Genomic DNA, 19,103 nt, shown 5'->3' with positions numbered 1-19,103 from the left:
AGGAGGGGACTAAACACACCCCCTCCCCAACGGGTCACGTGAACCAATTGTATCCCAACTATGTGTCAAACGGACTTTCGTTCGACTGGCTTCGTCAGATTGTTTTAATACTGCCGTTCGATTGCTGCGCTTCACAAAATACTGCCATTCGATTGCTGCGCTTCACGAACTCAATCGTGTATAACAAGATACAAGCCAGTGTGACGTATGACGTGTGGGCACCGTCTTCTCAAATCTGGTACCCGTATGACGTGTGGGCCACCGTCTTCTCGTTTGATACCCGTGTGACGTGTGACGTGTGGGCGCCGGAGAAAGCCTTCATGGGAGACAAGCGAAAGCAGGACCCGGTAGCTCTGATACGAGTATAACGTGGTAGCCCGACTGACGAAGAGCAGAATCACTCGCGAAACAATCTGACGATCTTGAAAACAATGGCACGAGACATTCGTTTCTCCTCCCAACCACGTCTAGATAAGTGCTGGCACCTCTCTCCCCGTTTCCTCTGCCAGCCATCCGCTTCAGGTGAGTCCTACTATTCTTGGACTCTCTTACTCTCTAGGCTCCCCTTGACCCCTTTCGGGTGCCCAAGGCCCCCGGACGGTCATCCCTCGCGCCTGTCTCCCATAATTTACCTTATTAATGTAACACTGTTCTCTGGGGGGGGAGAGTCCGCTCCGTATCTACCTGTCTCGATCCGTAGCTGGTGTGATGCCGTAAGGAGTTGCCCGATGGCACTTCGGACCCCATGGGACAAGTGTACATCCATATATCTCGAGCATATAATTAAGACGTCAAGTGTGAGGCGTAGGAGATGCTCTCGGTAGAAGGCCATCTTCTTCCCCAGATCCTCAACCGGTAACACCCATGTCCTGGCTGTGTGTAGCTGAATAATATCTGCCCTGATGACGTGGTTTAACTCCTCCTGGCTAATCTTCAGGTGGGGGCAATCCAAACTATATTGTAGGGGCAGGAGGTGGTCCATGTGTAGCCCATGCAGCTACAGCCATGCCTGAGTACGGGCGTACCAGCATTCAGTGTCCCCTTGCGATGCAAATTGTTTGGATGATTCTAGTGCGAGGCAGGAGTATCTGTGTCATGGTAGGCTCCAAAGCTTGTGCAAGAAAGTCACCATCTGGGATAGGGCCTCTGCCACTATAGGTGGTGCTCCCAATTCTGCCCTCACGATCTCGTGTGGTACTGATGGTTTACTCCTGATCAGCCAAGAGATCATCATCACCAGGGGGTGTTCCATCTGCTCCCATCCTTTATATCTCTCCTCCCCTTCGGGCAATGGCTGATCTTGTGTGGTTCACTGTGTATGGTAGAGGTCGAGATTCATCCGATGTTCCTGAAATTGTATATGTGCACATTGGCTTTCCATGGATCCCAGGGCAGCGTAGCTACGTGTCAGTCTGTCCACCGCGGCCTTCCTCAAGGTGAATCTCGGCCCTAAGAATGTGATCCCCAAGTAAACATATTTTTGGACCACCTCAACTATATCCTCTCCGTATTTGAAGTGGGGCATTGACCGGCGGATCCATTGGGTAGATGTGTTGAATACCATGATCTTGGTTTTCCCCAGGTTCACTATGAGGTCTCTGTCCTGGCATAAGGTCCATAATGCGTTTAGGTGGTGCTACAATCCCTCCGGCATGCTAGAGAGGAGAACTATATCATCTACATATAGTAGCATGGGTATCAGTATCCCCCCCCAGGCAAGACCCCTCCCCTCCAAATCTATCCACATAATCTGGTATCTCGTCAATGTAGAGCCCAAACAGGGTGGGGGAGAGGGGGCATCCTTGCTTTAGCCCAACAGTGCTAATAATCTCCTTTGGTAGCCCTCCCGGTGCTCGGACCCCAGGCAGGACCCCTCCCCTCCAAATCTATCCACATAATCTGGTATCTCGTCAATGTAGAGCCCAAACAGGGTGGGGGAGAGGGGGCATCCTTGCTTTAGCCCAACAGTGCTAATAATCTCCTTTGGTAGCCCAACAGTGCTTTAGCCCAACAGTATCCCCCCCCAGGCAGGACCCCTCCCCTCCAAATCTATCCACATAATCTGGTATCTCGTCAATGTAGAGCCCAAACAGGGTGGGGGAGAGGGGGCATCCTTGCTTTAGCCCAACAGTGCTAATAATCTCCTTTGGTAGCCCTCCCGGTGCTCGGACCCATCCAATGATAGACTCGAATAGAGCCAGGATTCCCCATCTCATCTCTGCCGGGAGTTCAAGCGCCTGCAGTCTCTGCATGAGTTTGGCTCAGGAAACTGAATCAAAGGCCTTGTGGAAGTCCACAAAGCAACAGTACACCCGCTTTCCCTGTGCCCTGTTCTCTTCAATGATGGCTCGGAGTGTGAGGATGTGGTCAAGTGTAGAGTAGCCTGTTAGAGATCATAGCCTGATCAGGGGATCAGGGGCAGCAGGGCAGGTTTGGTGGCAGTCTGCACAGTCGGACTGTGCAGTTGGACTGCCACGTGGCAGTCCGACTGCCTGCAGCCCAGTCGGCTGCATTTAATGCAGCCGACCTGTTCTGGTTGCGCCCTATTTTTGGCGCCCACTTTTTGCCCCGGTTGTCGGCTATTTATACCCGACGTTCCCAGCAGTCTACATACACTTCTCTGACGCAGATTACAGACCGGTGACGCGCAGATTCTGTCTCTGTTCACAGATTTCAGACAGCAGACAGTGCAGACTGCAGCGGACTTCGAGGTGGACAGCAGGTTGCATCGTCGAGGTGGAGACACGCAGTCCAGCGCACTGCGCCCGTGTATATCTTTGTATTCAGCATTCTTTATACAGCAGATCTTCATCGTCCATTGTCTCTTTCTCTCCCTTCTCTCTCTGCGTTCTCTCTCTCTCAGTCCTACGCTTCCGCACCGCTGCACTCTGACATGGTATCAGAGCAGTGTTTGAGGGCTGACTGAGCGCAGAATCAACCTGAAGAGGAGTTTCCATCGCGACACAAATTTGTGTTTTTTGCGTTTAAGGGCAGACAGGAGGGCTGTGCCTTGGAACAAGGCTGAAACGAGTGTGGGCGCACAGGAAAGCAGGTGCTGGATTTGCTGCTGTTTGACGCGGAGGAAGTTTGAGTTTTCAGCCTACAAGTGCAGGTTTTACTTTTTCATCGCCTCCGGCAGGTGAAGAAGCTTCAGGACGCAGAAGAGCCTTAGCAGGCTGAGTTTTCCCAGTCAGAGGGGGCTGCTTTTGCGTTTGTGAAGGCATTGCAGGTGAAGATGTCTATAGAGATGGACTTGGAGTTCCAGGCGATTATGGACCGGAAGGTGCCTGTCTTACCGGCTCTTCCTACAGATCAGAAGCTCGACGGCGACAACTACCGCATTTGGCGCGTCATGATGTTGGCCATCCTTGAGTCCTATGATTTGGCGGAGTTGGTACAGGAGGAGATTGACCGGCCCTCGGTAAGAGATAAGTCCAAACTCTCTTCCGATGCTCGTGCGGAGTTGGCCAAGGCCTAGTCTCATTGGGACAAACTGAATGCCAGGATTCGATCCTTTCTCTTTCTATCATGCACTACAGCCGTGATCGCTCACATCGAGCACTTGACGGTGGCTCGTGAGATATGGCTAGAGCTTGATCAAATGTACAATCGGATGACCCTAATGAAGAGGGTTTCTTTGGAGGTACAGATGCGGACCTTGTCCGTAAATAAGTCTTCTTCGCTACGGGAACACATTAACAAGCTAAGGCAGCTACAGATGCAGGTTCAGAATGCGGGGAAGCCGATTTCCTCCGAAGACATGGCGATCACACTTTTGTCCCAGTTGCCGCCACGATTCGGCACATTTTACTCTGCCCTTATTGCTTCGGGGCGAGAGTCTACTCTTCGGTGGGAAGAGTTGGTTCCTATGGTCTTGGACCAAGAGGAACAGTTAAAGGGACAGAATGCTTCCAAGTCGGAGGCGCTGACAGGTCAAGCCTCTCAGAAGAAGGGGAAGGACCAAAAGAAGAAGAAGGGGGATAACAAGTCCAAGAAGGACAAGGAGAAGGACAAGGACAAAGACTCCACATGCCATATTTGTGGAAAGACTGGCCATTGGAAGAAGGATTGCCCTGACAAAGACACGAAGGACACCAAGAAGAAGGATACCAAGGATTCTGGAGCGGTGGCTGCACCCTCATCAGCTGCATTTCTTCATCTAGCTGTCATTGAGGACGCTTCACCGAATGCTTCTGATGCTGCGATGACGGCTCCCCAAGCTCGAGAGTGGATTGTTGATAGTGGTGCCTCACGGCACATGACTCCTTCATTAGATGGTGTTGCCTAGCTGCGACCCTCGCGTGGGCAGATTCTCATTGGAGACAGCTCTTCAGTTTCTGTTGCAGGTCGGGGTAAGATGCAGCTTATTCCGGATGGACGAGGTGGTACCCATACCTCAGAGGTTTTGCATGTACCAGGATTAGGGTACCATCTCCTTTCAGTTCATAAGATTTGCTCCCTTGGTCTTTTGGTGGAGTTTGACAGTTCTACGGTGCGAGTCCTTGATCGTGGATCGAGGAAGGTTCTCTCATCTGGATATGAGGAGAACGGCATTTACAAACTGAAGTCTTCCACTGCCCTCTCTACTCTTCTTCTTACCTCACAGTCACAGTCTGAGTTATGGCATGCTCGGTTTGGTCACCTGAACTATGACTATCTTCGGAGGGCGTCACGTGGACAGCTTTTTCGAGGGTTGCCGGATATAGTGGTGAGCCAGCAGCCATGTGTCTCCTGCATTCGGGGGAAGCAGCATAGAGATGCCATTCCCCACACAGCTTCGCGGCGGTCTACTTCACCGATGGAGCTACTATCTACGGATCTATGTAGCCCTCTGAGGAATGAGTCCCTGCGTGGGAGCTCCTACTTCATGCTAATCGTGGATGACTATAGCAGGATGACATGGGCCTATTTTTTGGCCTTAAAGTCAGAAGCTTTCTCGCACTTCAAGGATTGGCTTCTCTCTGAGGAGAACCGATCAGGCCGGAAGTTGAAGACCTTGCGATCCGACAAGGGAGGTGAATTTGTGTCTAATGAGTTTGCTCGGTTTGTGCAGATAGAGGAATTCACCAGGAGTTTGCCAATACCAATACTCCTCAAGAAAATGGTATTCTTGAACGGAAGAACCACAGTGTGATCGAGATGGCGCGCACCATGATGGAGCACCGACAGACCCCTCAGGTTCTGTGGGCCGAGGCTGTGGCTACTGCAGTCCACATCCTTAATCGATCCCCTACTTCAGCCGTGGAAGGGATGACCCCATTTGAGGCTTATTTTGGGGCGAAGCCAGATGTTTCTTACTTTCGTGTCTTTGGGTGTGATGCCTATGTTCACATTCCCAAGGCTCACCATGATAAATTTGAAGCAGCTTCCCGAAAACAGGTATTTGTTGGCTACAGCTCCCAGTCCCAAGGCTACCGACTGTATGATCCCGTCAAGCGGGATGTGTACACTAGCCGTGATGTGCGGTTTGTGGAGGTTCCGGCTACTTCAACGGGTGAGGAGCATCCCGTTCTTGGAGATCCAGGGGAGAGTTGGGCTCCTTCTACAGTTCCACTGGAGCCCGTGCCTTTTGATTATGATTCTGTTTCTGACACAGAGTCTACAGTTCCACCGGACACCTCTGAGGAGTTACCACCGGTGGATATTCCAGAGTCTTCTGCTGATGGAGAACGACGAGGGGAGGTTCGGCCTCCTCCTCGCTGGGCCCGTGACACACTCTGTGATTCAGGGATCGAGGGGGTTCCTGAGGAGTGGGGACCGCAAGATGGTCCGCGGTGGTCACGGAGGCACCAGGCACATTCTACGGAGCTGGTTTGCTCCAACTATTGTTTGATGACCCGTGTTATGCAGGATCGAGAGCCCACCTCCGTGAAGGAGGCTTTACAGTCCGCCCCATGGAAGAAAGCTATGGAAGCCGAGTTGGAGGCTATTGAGAGGAATGGCACTTGGTCACTCGTGCCCCGCCCCCCGAAGAAGAAGGTGATTGGAGTCAAGTGGGTCTTCAAGACCAAATATCTCAGTGATGGTACTTTGGATAAGCACAAGGCTCGCCTTGTTGCTAAAGGTTTTGCACAGCGCCCAGGGATTGACTGTCATGACACTTTTGCCCCCACAGCTCGTATGGCGACCATTAGAGTTGTTCTTGCCTTGGCTAGCCATAGGAGATGGCCTGTTTATCAGTTGGATGTGAAGTCGACCTTCCTGAATGGTGATTTGAAGGAGGAGATCTATGTTGAGCAGCCTCCTGGCTTTGGTTCTTCAGATGGGAAAGTCTACAGGTTGAAGAAGGCCTTGTATGGCCTCAAGCAGGCTCCGCGTGCATGGAACGAGAAGATTGATTCGTTCCTCCAGTCTCAGTTGGGATATCGGCGGTCCAAGGCCGATCCGCAGCTGTATGTTCACACTTCCGCGGATGGTTGTGTGCTGTTTGTATTATATGTTGATGATTTGATTGTCACAGGTGATGATGCACAGCAGGTCCAGGAGACGAAGTCAGCTTTACATCGGACGTTCGAGATGACGGATTTGGGTCTACTCCATTTCTTTTTGGGCCATGAGATTTATCAGTCTCAGAGGGGGATCTTTATCTCTCAACAGAGATATGTACAGGAGCTCTTGGTGTCTTTTGAGATGGAGGATTGTCGGGCCCTCTCTACTCCTATGGATCCGAACTGGAAGGCCACTTCCCATTCAGCTTCTCCTTTGGCGGATGCGTCCCGCTATCGACAGTTGATTGGGTCCTTGATTTGGCTTCTCAACATCAGGGTTGATCTATGTTTTGCTGTTGGGCTCTTGGCAGGGTTCATGAGTGAACCTAAGACGGTGCATTGGCAGGCTGCTCAGAGGATACTTCGGTATCTGAGGGGGACGTCTGATTTAGGGATTCATTACCCCGCAGGGACAGATGGGTCAGATCTTGTACTTGCAGGTTGGAGCGACTCGGATTGGGCCGGTGACGTGGACCACAGGCGGTCTACTACAGGTTATTGTTTTACTTTGGGTGCAGGTGTTATTTCATGGAGTAGCAAGAAGCAGCCCACGGTAGCCCTTTCGTCTACTGAGGCGGAGTATTGGGCCGTGTCTTCCACCACATGCGAGGTTGTGTGGCTTCGGAGATTATTGGAGGAGCTTGGGTGCCCCCAGACTCGTCCTACATTGCTGCGATGTGACAATGAGAGTTGCATTGCCTTGGCAAGGAACCCTGTTTTTCATGCCCGGACGAAGCACATTGAGATCCAGTACCATTTCATCCGAGAAAAGCTTTTGGATGAGACCATCACTGTGGAGTATTGCAAGACGGAGGACAATCTTGCGGATTTGTTTACGAAGGCACTTCCTCAGGCTCTACTTCGGAGACATTCCAGATCCCTCAGGCTTCTGCCCTGTCCAAGCTCTGAGAGGGGGTGTTAGAGATCATAGCCTGATCAGGGGATCAGGGGCAGCAGGGCAGGTTTGGTGGCAGTCTGCACAGTCGGACTGCCACGTGGCAGTCCGACTGCCTGCAGCCCAGTCGGCTGCATTTAATGCAGCCGACCTGTTCTGGTTGCGCCCTATTTTTGGCGCCCTCTTTTTGCCCCGGTTGTCGGCTATTTATACCCGACGTTCCCAGCAGTCTACATACACTTCTCTGACGCAGATTACAGACCGGTGACACGCAGATTCTGTCTCTGTTCACAGATTTCAGACAGCAGACCGTGCAGACTGCAGCGGACTTCGAGGTGGACAGCAGGTTGCATCGTCGAGGTGGAGACACGCAATCCAGCGCATTGCGCCCGTGTATATCTTTGTATTCAGCATTCTTTATACAGCAGATCTTCATCGTCCATTGTCTCTTTCTCTCTCTTCTCTCTCTGTGTTCTCTCTCTCTCAGTCCTACGCTTCCGCACCGCTGACATAGCCTCTTCTAAAGCCACCTTGCCCCCGTGCCCGATAGTGTGTCTCCACCCATTTTCTTAGCTCATACTCCATGATGGATCCGTAGAGCTTAGCCAGCCTCCGACCATGACCATCCAATAGTTTGTGGGAACCATGGGGTCTCTGTTAGCAGATTAGCCCATTCATGGTTTCAGTCTGGACTTGTGGCTAGCATCAGAGATTATTTAGGCATTTTATGTGCCATTGTTTATTGTGGATTGGCATTATTTGCAGCCAGTTGGCTAGCATTTAATGCTGGCCAACCAATCATATTTTGGGCATTTATTTGTCCTATATATTGTCTGGCTCCCTCCACTTATTCATTCATCACTAGACAATTCTTGGAGAGAGGGAGCAGGTGCCAGTGCCTCCACAGCCGGTGACTCACATTGTATCTGTACTATCTCATGTCTTGGTATATGGATTCCATTTCCCGAGCATATATTTGAGTTCTCATTTGTATTGTGTTATCTCTTTCTTTTCTTTTGTCTTGTGTTCAGCAGTTTATTTCAGCACATGTTTATGCTTCCATGGTTGCACTACTTCTGATATGGTATCAGATTTGATTTGACCCTCTGCTGCCCTGGTGACTGCTGTCAACCTGATTGCGACTAGTTTTTGGCTTCCATACTCTGCGTTTTGATCAGCATTTGCATCACTCGCCTGTCCAACACCTCCTGCTGCCTGTGTTTTCATCATCATGCTGCTGGCGACAGTTCCCTACACCTGTTTATGCAGTGTGCAGCCTGAGTTTTGCTGTTTTCAGCACTCTTTTGGGCTGGGCAACTGATAGATCAGGCCGTTTTTGCTGTTTCTGGTAGTTTTGCACTAATTTTTTGACTCTGTGAAGTAGCTTTTGGCTTATTTTGATTAGATTTTGGGTTATACTGTATGTGAACTCTTGTTTTTTGCAGTCTGTGCTCGTGGTTTGGCTGAGTTCCCTCTCCCAATCCCTTCTTTTCTCTACTTCTTTTCTCAATCCTCTCCAAATGGCTCCTCCCTGCACATCCCCTGATGATAAGCTCCATGGAGGTTCAAGTGGGGCTCTTGCAGCTTCAGAGAGGGGTTTGAAGATAACGAAGTCAAATGCCCAATGTTACCACTGTGGCAAGAAAGGTCATTTAAGGAAGAACTGCACAGAGTTAGCGGCTTCTAGAAAGAAAAGGGAGCAGAAGATGAAGCTGGATGCGGACTCCAACAACAAATCATCATCTGCCTCAGATTTCGACTCAAATCCTCCAGCCAAGGCAAAGTCTAAGGCACAGAAGGGATCCTCTTCTTCGGATCATGGAAAGGGCTTAGTGGCCCCTTCCTCAGCTGCTTTCTAGTAGTGGTGACGCAGTCATCCCTCACGACTCTCCAGTGCCAAAGAGGGAGTGTGAGAGGGTGGTGAGATGGGGCAGCCACGCCTCATCTATATTTCTATACAGATCCACATGATCCAAAGAGGGACATCCCTGACACATTGACCGAAGTCTGGCAGGTACGAATCTTGGAGCTAGGATTGACATCCAGGTTCATGATGGGCTAGTTTCTTGACCGAGAGCGGGTGGCTTTTGTTTGGAGCTCACATGAGGGGACACTTTGGCAGAATCCATGGTCATTTATGCCCTGCGGCATTGGTGACAGGATGGTCAGGTATGCTACATCAGAGGCATTGTTGACAGACATTGAGAGCTGCTATGATCTTCTCTATCTTCAGGAGCTAGTACGCTCGACATTGACATCAGATTCTCTCTGAGGCACCTAGGTAGTGGCTTGCACACCCACTACTTGGGTATCCATGGTTCTACTCTGATGGACATAGTTGTATGTACTATGATTCGACATTATCATTGTATATTTTATTGTATCAAATCCCCCATGATCTAAGAGAGGGTGTTAGCAAATTAGTCCATTCATGGTCGAGTTTGGACTTGTGGCTAGCATCAGAGATTATTTAGGCATTTTATGTGCCATTGTTTATTATGGATTGGCATTATTTGCAGCCAGTCGGCCAACATTTAATGCTGGCCGACCAATCATATTTTGGGCATTTATTTATCCTATATATTGTCTGGCTCCCTTCTCCACTTAATTCATTCATCACTAGACAGTTCTTGGAGAGAGGGAGCAGGTGCCAGTGCCTCCACAACCGGTGACTCACATTGTATCTGTATTGTCTCATGTCTTGGTATATGGATTCCATTTCCCGAGCATATATCTAAGTTCTCATCTGCATTGTGTTATCTCTTTCTTTTCTTTTGTCTTGTGTTCAGCAGTTTATTTCAGCACATGTTTATGCTCCATTGCTGCACTACTTCTGACACTCCGGCCTTTAGGATTGGTACTATTGTATTAGCTGACCAACTGGCTAGGAAGCCTTCACGTAGTGCCCTATTGAATAGGTGGGCTAAGAGGGGAGCGAATGTATCTCTAGCGAATGAGAGGTGTTCTGCTACTAGTCCTGCATAGTCCTGGGCCGACCATTTTAGAGTCTGTCAATGGCATCACGGACCGTTTCGGTCCTGAAGAAGGTGGAGGCAATTGGCATGTCCTCTAGCGGCCGAGGTGGGGGGGTTGTCCTGACATGTGGTACAGTGAGGTGGCATAGCTATGCCACGTCTGTGGGGAGGTAATGGGTGTCTCTACTCAAGGTGCTTGGAACGCCTTCCATGCCTCCTTGCTGTCCTGCCCTGGGAATAGCTGATAAAACTCGTGCTCTAGCTGTGAGAGAGAGAGAGAGAGAGAGAGAGAGCAGAAAATGAAGGAAGAAACACTGCACTGACTGAAATGAATGCTGAATACAAAGCTGTGGACTAATCAGTCCCTGCACGCAGCCCGGAGCGTCAATGAGGGCACCAGATCAGGCTGGAAAAGATGGCAGCACCAATGTCAGAGAGGAGAGGGAGCAGTGTGTGCTGAATCTGCAAGAAGAAGTGAATGAGAATGACTGGGGGGGCTGCTATATATAGCCCCCAACCTTCAGATCTGGCTGACCTGCTGGCGGCAGCCCTAAACTGGTAGACTGCCCAAGAAATGGGCGGACTGCATACGAAATGCCCTAATTGGGCAGACTGCCACCCAAAAAAGAAATGCACACTAAAACAGCAACACACTAGACTAATAGAGCTCCTCTGTCTCTTGCCAGACTCTGGAGCTCACAACCAGGAGATGACAGACTGATACATAATAGAGCAGGCTAACATTTCTCACCTATGCAAGCCACCCTGCTGCCACTGCTATTGACCAGGCCGGTCCATATCAATTCCACACTCTAATCTGCATTTACAGCAGCTGATTGCATATAGAGACTGCTTGCTGCAATTCAGCATCTGTTCAGAGTATGACACACCCTCCAGTTCATCTCTACCCTGGTCCACTTTGAGACACAAAGGTTCAAGATCTCGTATTTGCTTTGCATAGTTTGTTTCCAGCATTCATCTTCATTCTGAGTTGCTCTTTACCTTTGAATTCTACTGTCTATCATTGTGTTTTGTCATATACTTTATGTTATCTTCTTTGCTCAGCAGTTCTTTGCGTGTTGTCAAAGCTAGGTACGCTTTGAAGACATGTAAGCCTTGATCTGAAAGCTCGACATTGAAGTGAACAACGAATGCAAAAAGGGAAGATGTCTCTTCCACCATCACCAAAGTAATCTCCTCGAGAGCCAACTTCTTCAGCACATATAGCTTCCATGGAAGCTCTGAGCGGCTGGGAACTACCTCCTAAAATCAAAAATGCTCCTCCTCTTCCAAGTCATTCTTCCTCTTCCAAGTCATCCCACCAAGGGGATATTTGCACCCACTCTTGAAGAATATGTTGGAGTTATCACAATGACAACAAATCAATCACCAAGCAAAACAGGGCCTACCAATTGGACATCAAGACAATACTCCTTCCAATTCGGCATATCATCTAGATGATCCTTTCTGTTGAAACTGACCAACTATGGAAGAGAGAGAAACAAGAGAGTAAGAGTAGACAATACTAGACAGTGTGAGCTAAAAACAATAGATTGTACTTGCTCAACTAAAAGTGATAGAGTGTAGGTACAACCTTAGGTCTAAGGTAGACCAAACCCCTAGCTTAACTCAAGTTAGCTAACTTTAGAACTAACTCTAGAAGTGGTGACACAACTTATTAACATAGCCGTGTTCACACTACAAACCAACTAACTAAAACATTGGGCACTACCCATAGAATTGGCAAATTCTAATTCCCCCCCTGCAGTGCCAATGTGGTGGAAGTACAAGAAGATCAATCACCAAAGGATAGCAAGTCCAAGGACTTTCAAAAAGCCTCAAACTTCTCACAAGGAAATGCTTTAGTGAAAATGTCTGCAACATTCTCATGTGTAGGGGCATACATGAAATTGATCTCTCCTACATAGCACCTCTCTCTGACATAATGGTAATGTACCTCAATGTGTTTCGTGCAAGCATGAAACACAGGACTTTGTGCCACTACAATAGCACTCTGACTATCAAAAAGAATGGATATAGGACCCTCCAAAGAAATTTGTAGATTAGCCAACAATCTACGCAACCATACACATTTCACTGTTGCGATGAAGGCTGCGTAGTACTTAGCCTCATAAGATGAGGTAGCCACTATAAGTTGCTTCTTACTTAGCCATGAAATGTGTTAAAATACGCGAGATCTAGAGCATGGCAGATGCGAAAGCTATGGAGGTTGAAAGAGGAAAAAGGAACTCATGAGGACATTGAACTTGACAAAGACAAATTGTTACACAAGTGAATTAGGTTCCAAGATTGAGACTTGGACTCATAAACACAATCTTGTGTATTGACAGTGACATGACACTTTACTAGAAAGAAAAAAGTACTATCATTGCATTAGAGAAAGAGTGCAAGTACAATACTTTATAGGAATTGAGTGGTGGTACTTTCTCCTATTGTGCATATGGAATTCTGATCCTGAGCCCTCACTGCTTCTCACAAAGGGACTGAAGTAGGTGTGATTGCAAATATCTCAACACCCCTCCTCAAGCACAACTAGAAGTACAAAGCGTATCGAGGCTTTAGTAAAAGCAACACCTGCAAAGTGTGGGCACACCATAAACATGGCAAAAACACCAAAGGCTACCACAGAAAAGGCTAAGTGTGGGTACCACAAACATGATGGACATCCAAAGGCTGTAGCAGGGGCCTCACAAAGTGTACAGAGGCTACAGTACAAGGCTAACTAAGGAGTTTACAAGTTTATGTTTGAGGCATTAGGGCTAGGAAATACAAAACTAAAAAAGTCTAACTGAATAGAAGGACTGATGAGTTTTGTCCTTCTCCTGGTGGTCTTCTTTTTCTTCTTCTTCCTTTGCTCCGTTTTCTTCTTCTTCTTTGACTGCAACTAGATAGGCCTTTTGGGACCTCTTTTTGGCGTGGCAAAACTTCTTGGTGTGTCCGGTCCTTTTGCAAAAGTCACAGAAGAGCTGATCCTTCTTGCCTTTATACCTGTTGCCAACATATAATGCATATTCATCTCTAGAGGTGCTTGGTCCTTCCTTAGTTTTTAGCTTCTTTTCCTCCTCTGACAGTGATGCCTGGATATCAACAAGTTCAGGATTTGGCATATTAATTAGAGTTGTTGATACATTATTATATTTAAGAGGCAATCTCTTAAGTAGAACACCAATGCAAGCATCTTCTTCCATTTTAATGTTGATTCCTGCAAGTTGGGTTAGAAGTCCTTCCATGTAATTTAGATGCGTGGCAAGTGATGTGTTGGACTTCATTTCAAGCCTGAAAAACTCTATCACGAGACCATACTTTGATGATTTAGACTGTGCACCAAACAAAGTGTCAAGTCTCTTCCATGTATCTTGTGAGGTCTCACAGTTATCCACACGGTGGATATAGTTATCGTCTAGCTCCAGTTTGATAATGGCTTGAGTCTTATCATCGTTCTTTTGCCAAGTGACAGCAAGATCCGCATCACGAGGCTTCTTTTCTTTTCCAGTGGTAATGGCCCAAAGGCCCTTCTTCATCAGGATGAGTCTGATGCAGGTCTGCCAGATATGAAACCCGACTCCTTTGAAACGGGCAGTTGGAGAATCTTTGCCCATGTTAAACTTGCGGGAACAATAGCAAATCAGCTTCGGAGTTATCAGATTTAAGTAGCAAAAGAGTTGGTTGGGATGTGTCAAAGAACGCAAGTGCTTAGAGCACTAAAATGAGTGTCAATAGACACTATGTTTCTTCCTTAAATCTTTCCAAATCTGCAAAATCCTTCAAGATCTTTCAGATCCAAATCTTCCCCTTTTTGATTTGATACTGGGACCTTCAAATCTGAGTGACAATGGGTTGTTCCAGGTGGCAGGAGAGAGAAAGTGATGAGATTTTTGAGCTTGATGAAGTTTGGCTATGGCTTCCTGGATTAGGGTTTTAACCCAGCCCTGGTTTTTTCCTGATTGCGGGAGCTATACTTGATCATTTTTTAAAAAAATTATATGAGGATGAAGCTTACTTCAAGGGCTATCATTGCCCTATGATGGCGACTGACATTGTGCTGCGCAAAGATGGATTAGAGCCTTCAATCAGCACGGGCGCAGATTCTGACAGCATGACGAATCTTCAACAATGCTAAAGCATAGAAGGACCAATGTTATAGCGTGATGTGCCACAGAGGAGCGCCTGATGTTGAGGATGATTTGTCTAGAAGAAAGTTCAAGAAGATATGCTCTATATTTAGAGATCCAGCTCCTCCAAGGTGGGTATGTCCTGCAGGCCACAGACTGAGGTTATGGCAACAACTGACAGAAGTGGCAATGCTGAGCTCCAGGTAGGGCAATGTCAGGATCTTATGTGATACAGAGAACCATTAGTAGCGAGGGAACACTTCTCTAGAAGAAAGCTCGGTAAGATTTGGCCGATAGAGGAAGTTATGAGAGCTTCAAGCAAACAGGGTACTGCTGGCTATGGCTGCCACAAGGTCAAGTGGAGAAGAAAGAGGGGGAGATGAGGACTTGGACTTGTCCTGAGTTGAATTGAGCTCAAGTTGAGCTAGATGAGATTAGAATGAAGGTGGAGGAGCAGTGCCATGTCCGTCTGAGCTCTGATACCATGTTAAAATATGCGGGATCTAGAGCATGGCAGATACGGAAGCTATGGAGGTTGAAAGAGAAAAAAGGAACTCATGAAGACATTGAACTTGGCAAGGACAAATTGTTACACAAGTGAATTAGGTTCTAAGATTGAGACTTGGACTCCTAAACACAATCTTGTATATTGACAATGGCATGATACTTTATTGGAAAGAAAAGAGTACTATCATTGCATTAGAGAAAGAGTGCAAGTACAATGCTTTATAGGAATTGAGTGGTGGTACTTTCTCCTACTGTGCATATGGGATTCTACTCCTGAGCCCTCACTGTTTCTCACAAATAGATTGAAGTAGGTGTGATTGCAAATATCTCAACAAAATGCATGATCGGCCCAAAAAGAAACAATGTCCACCAATAGACTGTCTATGTCTCAATCACTAGCCTAATCTGAACCACTGTAAGCTTGTAAGTGCAAGTCTCCTCCCTTGGAAAATAATAAAGCATATGATTGAGTATCTTGCAAATATTTGAAGACCCACTTGACAACTTGTCAATGTATTGTCCATGGGATGTGCATAAACTTGATCACGTGAGATATTACATATTATATGTCAAGCATACTTGTATGGAAAAGTGTTTCGCAAGTTACGAAACGTTTTTTTATCTTTTTAAGGCACTTCTTATACACCAACAAAAGGTCAATGAGGCTGGAAAGTAACGTTTTGGCCCAAAAAAGTATGGCCTATCATGAAAGCGCCTTTTTTCCTTGTGAAAGCATTAAAAGTGGCATCTTTTTCCTTGCAATCATACCTTCTACCTGAAACCTTGGGATTCATGAATCGTGCCAGACTACAACCCTTCCAATCAATCAATGAAAATCTGCACTCTATGAACTTATGAGGAGCTTATGATGCATGTTCAAGCTACAAGATTACTGGCTTGTACTCGTAATGTAGCTAGCACAAGTACTACCAAAGCTACCAATGAGGATCTACTTGAGAGCTCCAACTCTAGTAACGAGAGTAAGGAGGAGGAGGAGAAGGAGGATAGTAGTAAGGACATTCAACATGAGTCATGACTCATGCTACATTCTCTAGGACTTAGGATTTGACTTTTAGTAGATAATTCATCTATGTATTCAATATTTGACAAGGTTCATGAGGCTTGGGACTGTATGACACTTTGTTATTTCTATAATTCTATCCAGGTTTGCTACTTTTATCCTTGTTTTAAAATGGTATTTAATGTTTCCTTTTAAATATTATATTGATAACAATTGATAATGATGTTATTAGTTATAATGAAATGTGATTTAAAAATAGCCCATAACATCTATTTTCTTGAAGGTTTGACATTGTTTGCATGTTTATAACATACAATTTGATCATTGGTGATGTAGATAATGGATAGATAGGAATATTTATTTGAATATTTCATATATATGGATTCTATAATCCATATTTTTTACTATATAGATAAGAAACGTTTTTTAGATGTTTCCTAAAAATTGATACTATAGAAAACTCGTTTCCTACCTTGCCGTTTTCAAAACCCCTAGCTACTATGATGTCGGGACATGTTGCAAAGGTAAATAAGGCAGCCAGTAGCCTAGCTGTAAATTATGACATCAAACATCTCTTCACCATCATGCATGGACAAATTAAGAGCTAACTCCATAGAAGTGCACATAGACTTGCAATCTTGCATCTTCAACCTATGCAAAAGCTTATCCACATATTGCAATCGTGACATGATAATACCATGCTGATTTTGGGTGAATTGAATCCCAAAATAGTAATGTAAACAGCCCATATCTGACATAGGGAAAGTATGTTTCAATTCAGCCTTGAAATCTACAATTTTATGTGCTTTCGGTCCGGTGAGTAGCATATCATCTACATATAGAATGATAACTAGCAAGCCCCCCCCCCCCCCCTTCATTCTTAGTGTAGAGAGTGGGTGCAATTGGAGGATTTGCATATCCAATGCTGGCCAAGTAAGCATCAATCTTGGTATACCATACACAAAAAGCTTATTTTAAACTACAAAGAGCTTTATGCAACTTGCAAACCATGTGCTCTTTGCCTCTTACCATAAACCCTAATGGTTGTGACACATAAGCATTCTCATGTAGGTCACCATTCAAGAATGTCGTCTTGATGTCCAACTAATGTACCTTCCATCCGTAATTTGTATCCATTGCAATAATACACCCAACTAATGTACCTTCCATCCGTAATTTGTAGCCATTGCAATAATACACCTAACTATACTCGTATAGGATGTAAGAGCAAATGTCTCCTCATGGTCAATGCCCTTTTTCTATGCATATCCCTTGGCTACCAAACGTGCTTTGTACCTGTCTATAGTACCATCAACCTTGCGCTTTAGTTTATAGACCCATTCGGTTCCAACAGCTTTCTTGCCATGCGGCAACTCAACAAGATCCCATGTATGATTGGTGGCAATAGAATCCAATTCTTCTTGCATGGCCTACATCCAATGTACATCCTACTCATCATCTATGAGTGAGCTCATAAATGCATATTCGTCACACGAATCATCTACTTCTGGAAAATCAACCAAATGAGTCCCCCCTTGCATGTGAGAAGGAGCAGGTCAAGTATGGGAATGGCCTCTAGGTGTATGATGCACCCTATTAGACTGAGCCAGAGACCTAGTAAATAACAGTCTTCATGGTAATAGAGGAAGAGGATGTCAATAGCAATGGTAAGTTGAAAAGGAAAGAGGCCGTGTACAAAGCCTGTAATGAAGATGATCAAGAAATCCAAAGACAAGGAATGGAGGCACCTGACATACGTTGAGCTTCAAAGATCAACAAGCCACCACTCACTCTCATGTGCCAATATGTATGGAGGACTAGTATAATGCCTACTGACTGAAAGTTGGCTTTGCCTTGGTTGCAGCCTAAAGTGCCAATTTCCATATAAGAGCACACTCCAATATGACTTCCTGAATCTTTGAGATAGCAGTGAAACGATTAATGAGGAAAGGACAACATGATAAGATTTTTGATCCCTTCAAAAACTGGTTTTCGATCTTCACTTTGATGGTTGTTGTTTTGCTTTCAAGGCATGATAATACGAATCCTTATTTACAGAACTAGTCATCCTCGTTTATAAAACAAGTCTTATTGATCGATTTGAGCATTTGCTTGAAGGCAGGAATTAAGTTTTGAAAGCATATTTTCAAAGCGAAATATCAACATACCCCATCAAGAGGTGAGGCATTTTCCAGGCTACACACAGCTCTGGGGGAGAAAGGTAGCAATGCACTGAGACCGCCAATAAAATGTAAGGCCTCTCCTGAGCCAGCATCCATATAAACGAGAGCATTCTGTAAGTCGTCTGCAATCTGTTCTGACACACAACCGTGAAAAACATTCATAGAGTGTGAGAGTAAGCAAAATCGCAAGATTTAGAGCTCGAACAGATCCATGAACATTGCAGAAACAATAGATCCGTAAAGCCATAGAATCATGGACGCAAGCTTAACAGGAATTGGAGCCGGTTTTGGATCCATGAAGCCATAGTATAACGAATGCAAGTATCGAAGAATTGAAACCATTTTTTTCAAAATGCAATACTAGCCTGCTACATCTCTCCTGGAGAAAAACGCAACAGCTGTGCGAATTTACCTGAGACAGAGAATTCAGACAAGCTTTACGAAGGTCGATGCTCCCCATGGAGGAACTTCGAATCTAGACGGAGCCAGGCAGAATACAATCTACGTCAGCATTCGGTCCTTTTTCTATTTACTTTGTTTATGTCACGTTAACTAATAGTGTGCATCAATGTTGTGTACCACAAATAATTAGGTGTTACTAACATTTTGGAATGCCTTTTTTTTTCGCGAGAAAAGATTGTTTAGTATATTAAAATTTTATGACAGTTACAAAGTAAGGAATCTTAGGCCCATTTCACACTCGGGCAGTGGATGCAAAAGCCCATTGCTTATAATGTAAGTTGTCTCTATGAGTTTGATGCGTGGCAAGATGGCCTAATTTCAAGGTAGGCAGATAGGAGATTAGACTACAACGGAGTTTGTCAAGGTTTAGAGAGAGAGCTCCTAGTCTATTACCAACCGCTCATGGTTGCAGGGCTGTGGAGGTTGGTCTTGTGAAGCC

The 19,103-nt window shown here is 46.1% G+C and overlaps 1 protein-coding gene across 5 annotated transcripts in view; it reads right to left on the bottom strand.

Moving 5' to 3' along the window:
* LOC148010729 (vesicle docking protein) overlaps positions 1–18,749 on the bottom strand; it is a 79,373-nt gene extending 60,624 nt beyond the window's left edge. For 2 of the 5 annotated variants that reach the window (XM_087671248.1, XM_087671247.1), the window contains exons 1-2: positions 18,473–18,579; positions 18,188–18,331 (exon numbers count right to left, since the gene is read on the bottom strand). In XM_087671248.1, coding sequence (XP_087527374.1) covers positions 18,188–18,331; positions 18,473–18,544 — 216 coding nt within the window. In that variant the 5' untranslated portion in view covers positions 18,545–18,579. Of the gene's footprint in view, positions 1–18,187; positions 18,337–18,472; positions 18,580–18,614 lie in introns of those variants that run through there. The other 3 variants (XM_087671249.1, XM_087671250.1, XM_087671251.1) reach the window with 3 other exon arrangements.
* Positions 18,750–19,103: the final 354 nt, after the last annotated feature.

This window comes from Lygodium microphyllum, chromosome 29 (assembly GCF_053477565.2).
Source record: "Lygodium microphyllum isolate KBCC chromosome 29, Lygodium_microphyllum_v1.1.10, whole genome shotgun sequence".
In the NCBI taxonomy this organism is placed as follows: Eukaryota; Viridiplantae; Streptophyta; class Polypodiopsida; order Schizaeales; family Lygodiaceae; genus Lygodium; species Lygodium microphyllum.
Note: the sequence above shows the minus strand (reverse complement) of the source record. Positions and strands in the feature narration are given on the sequence as shown.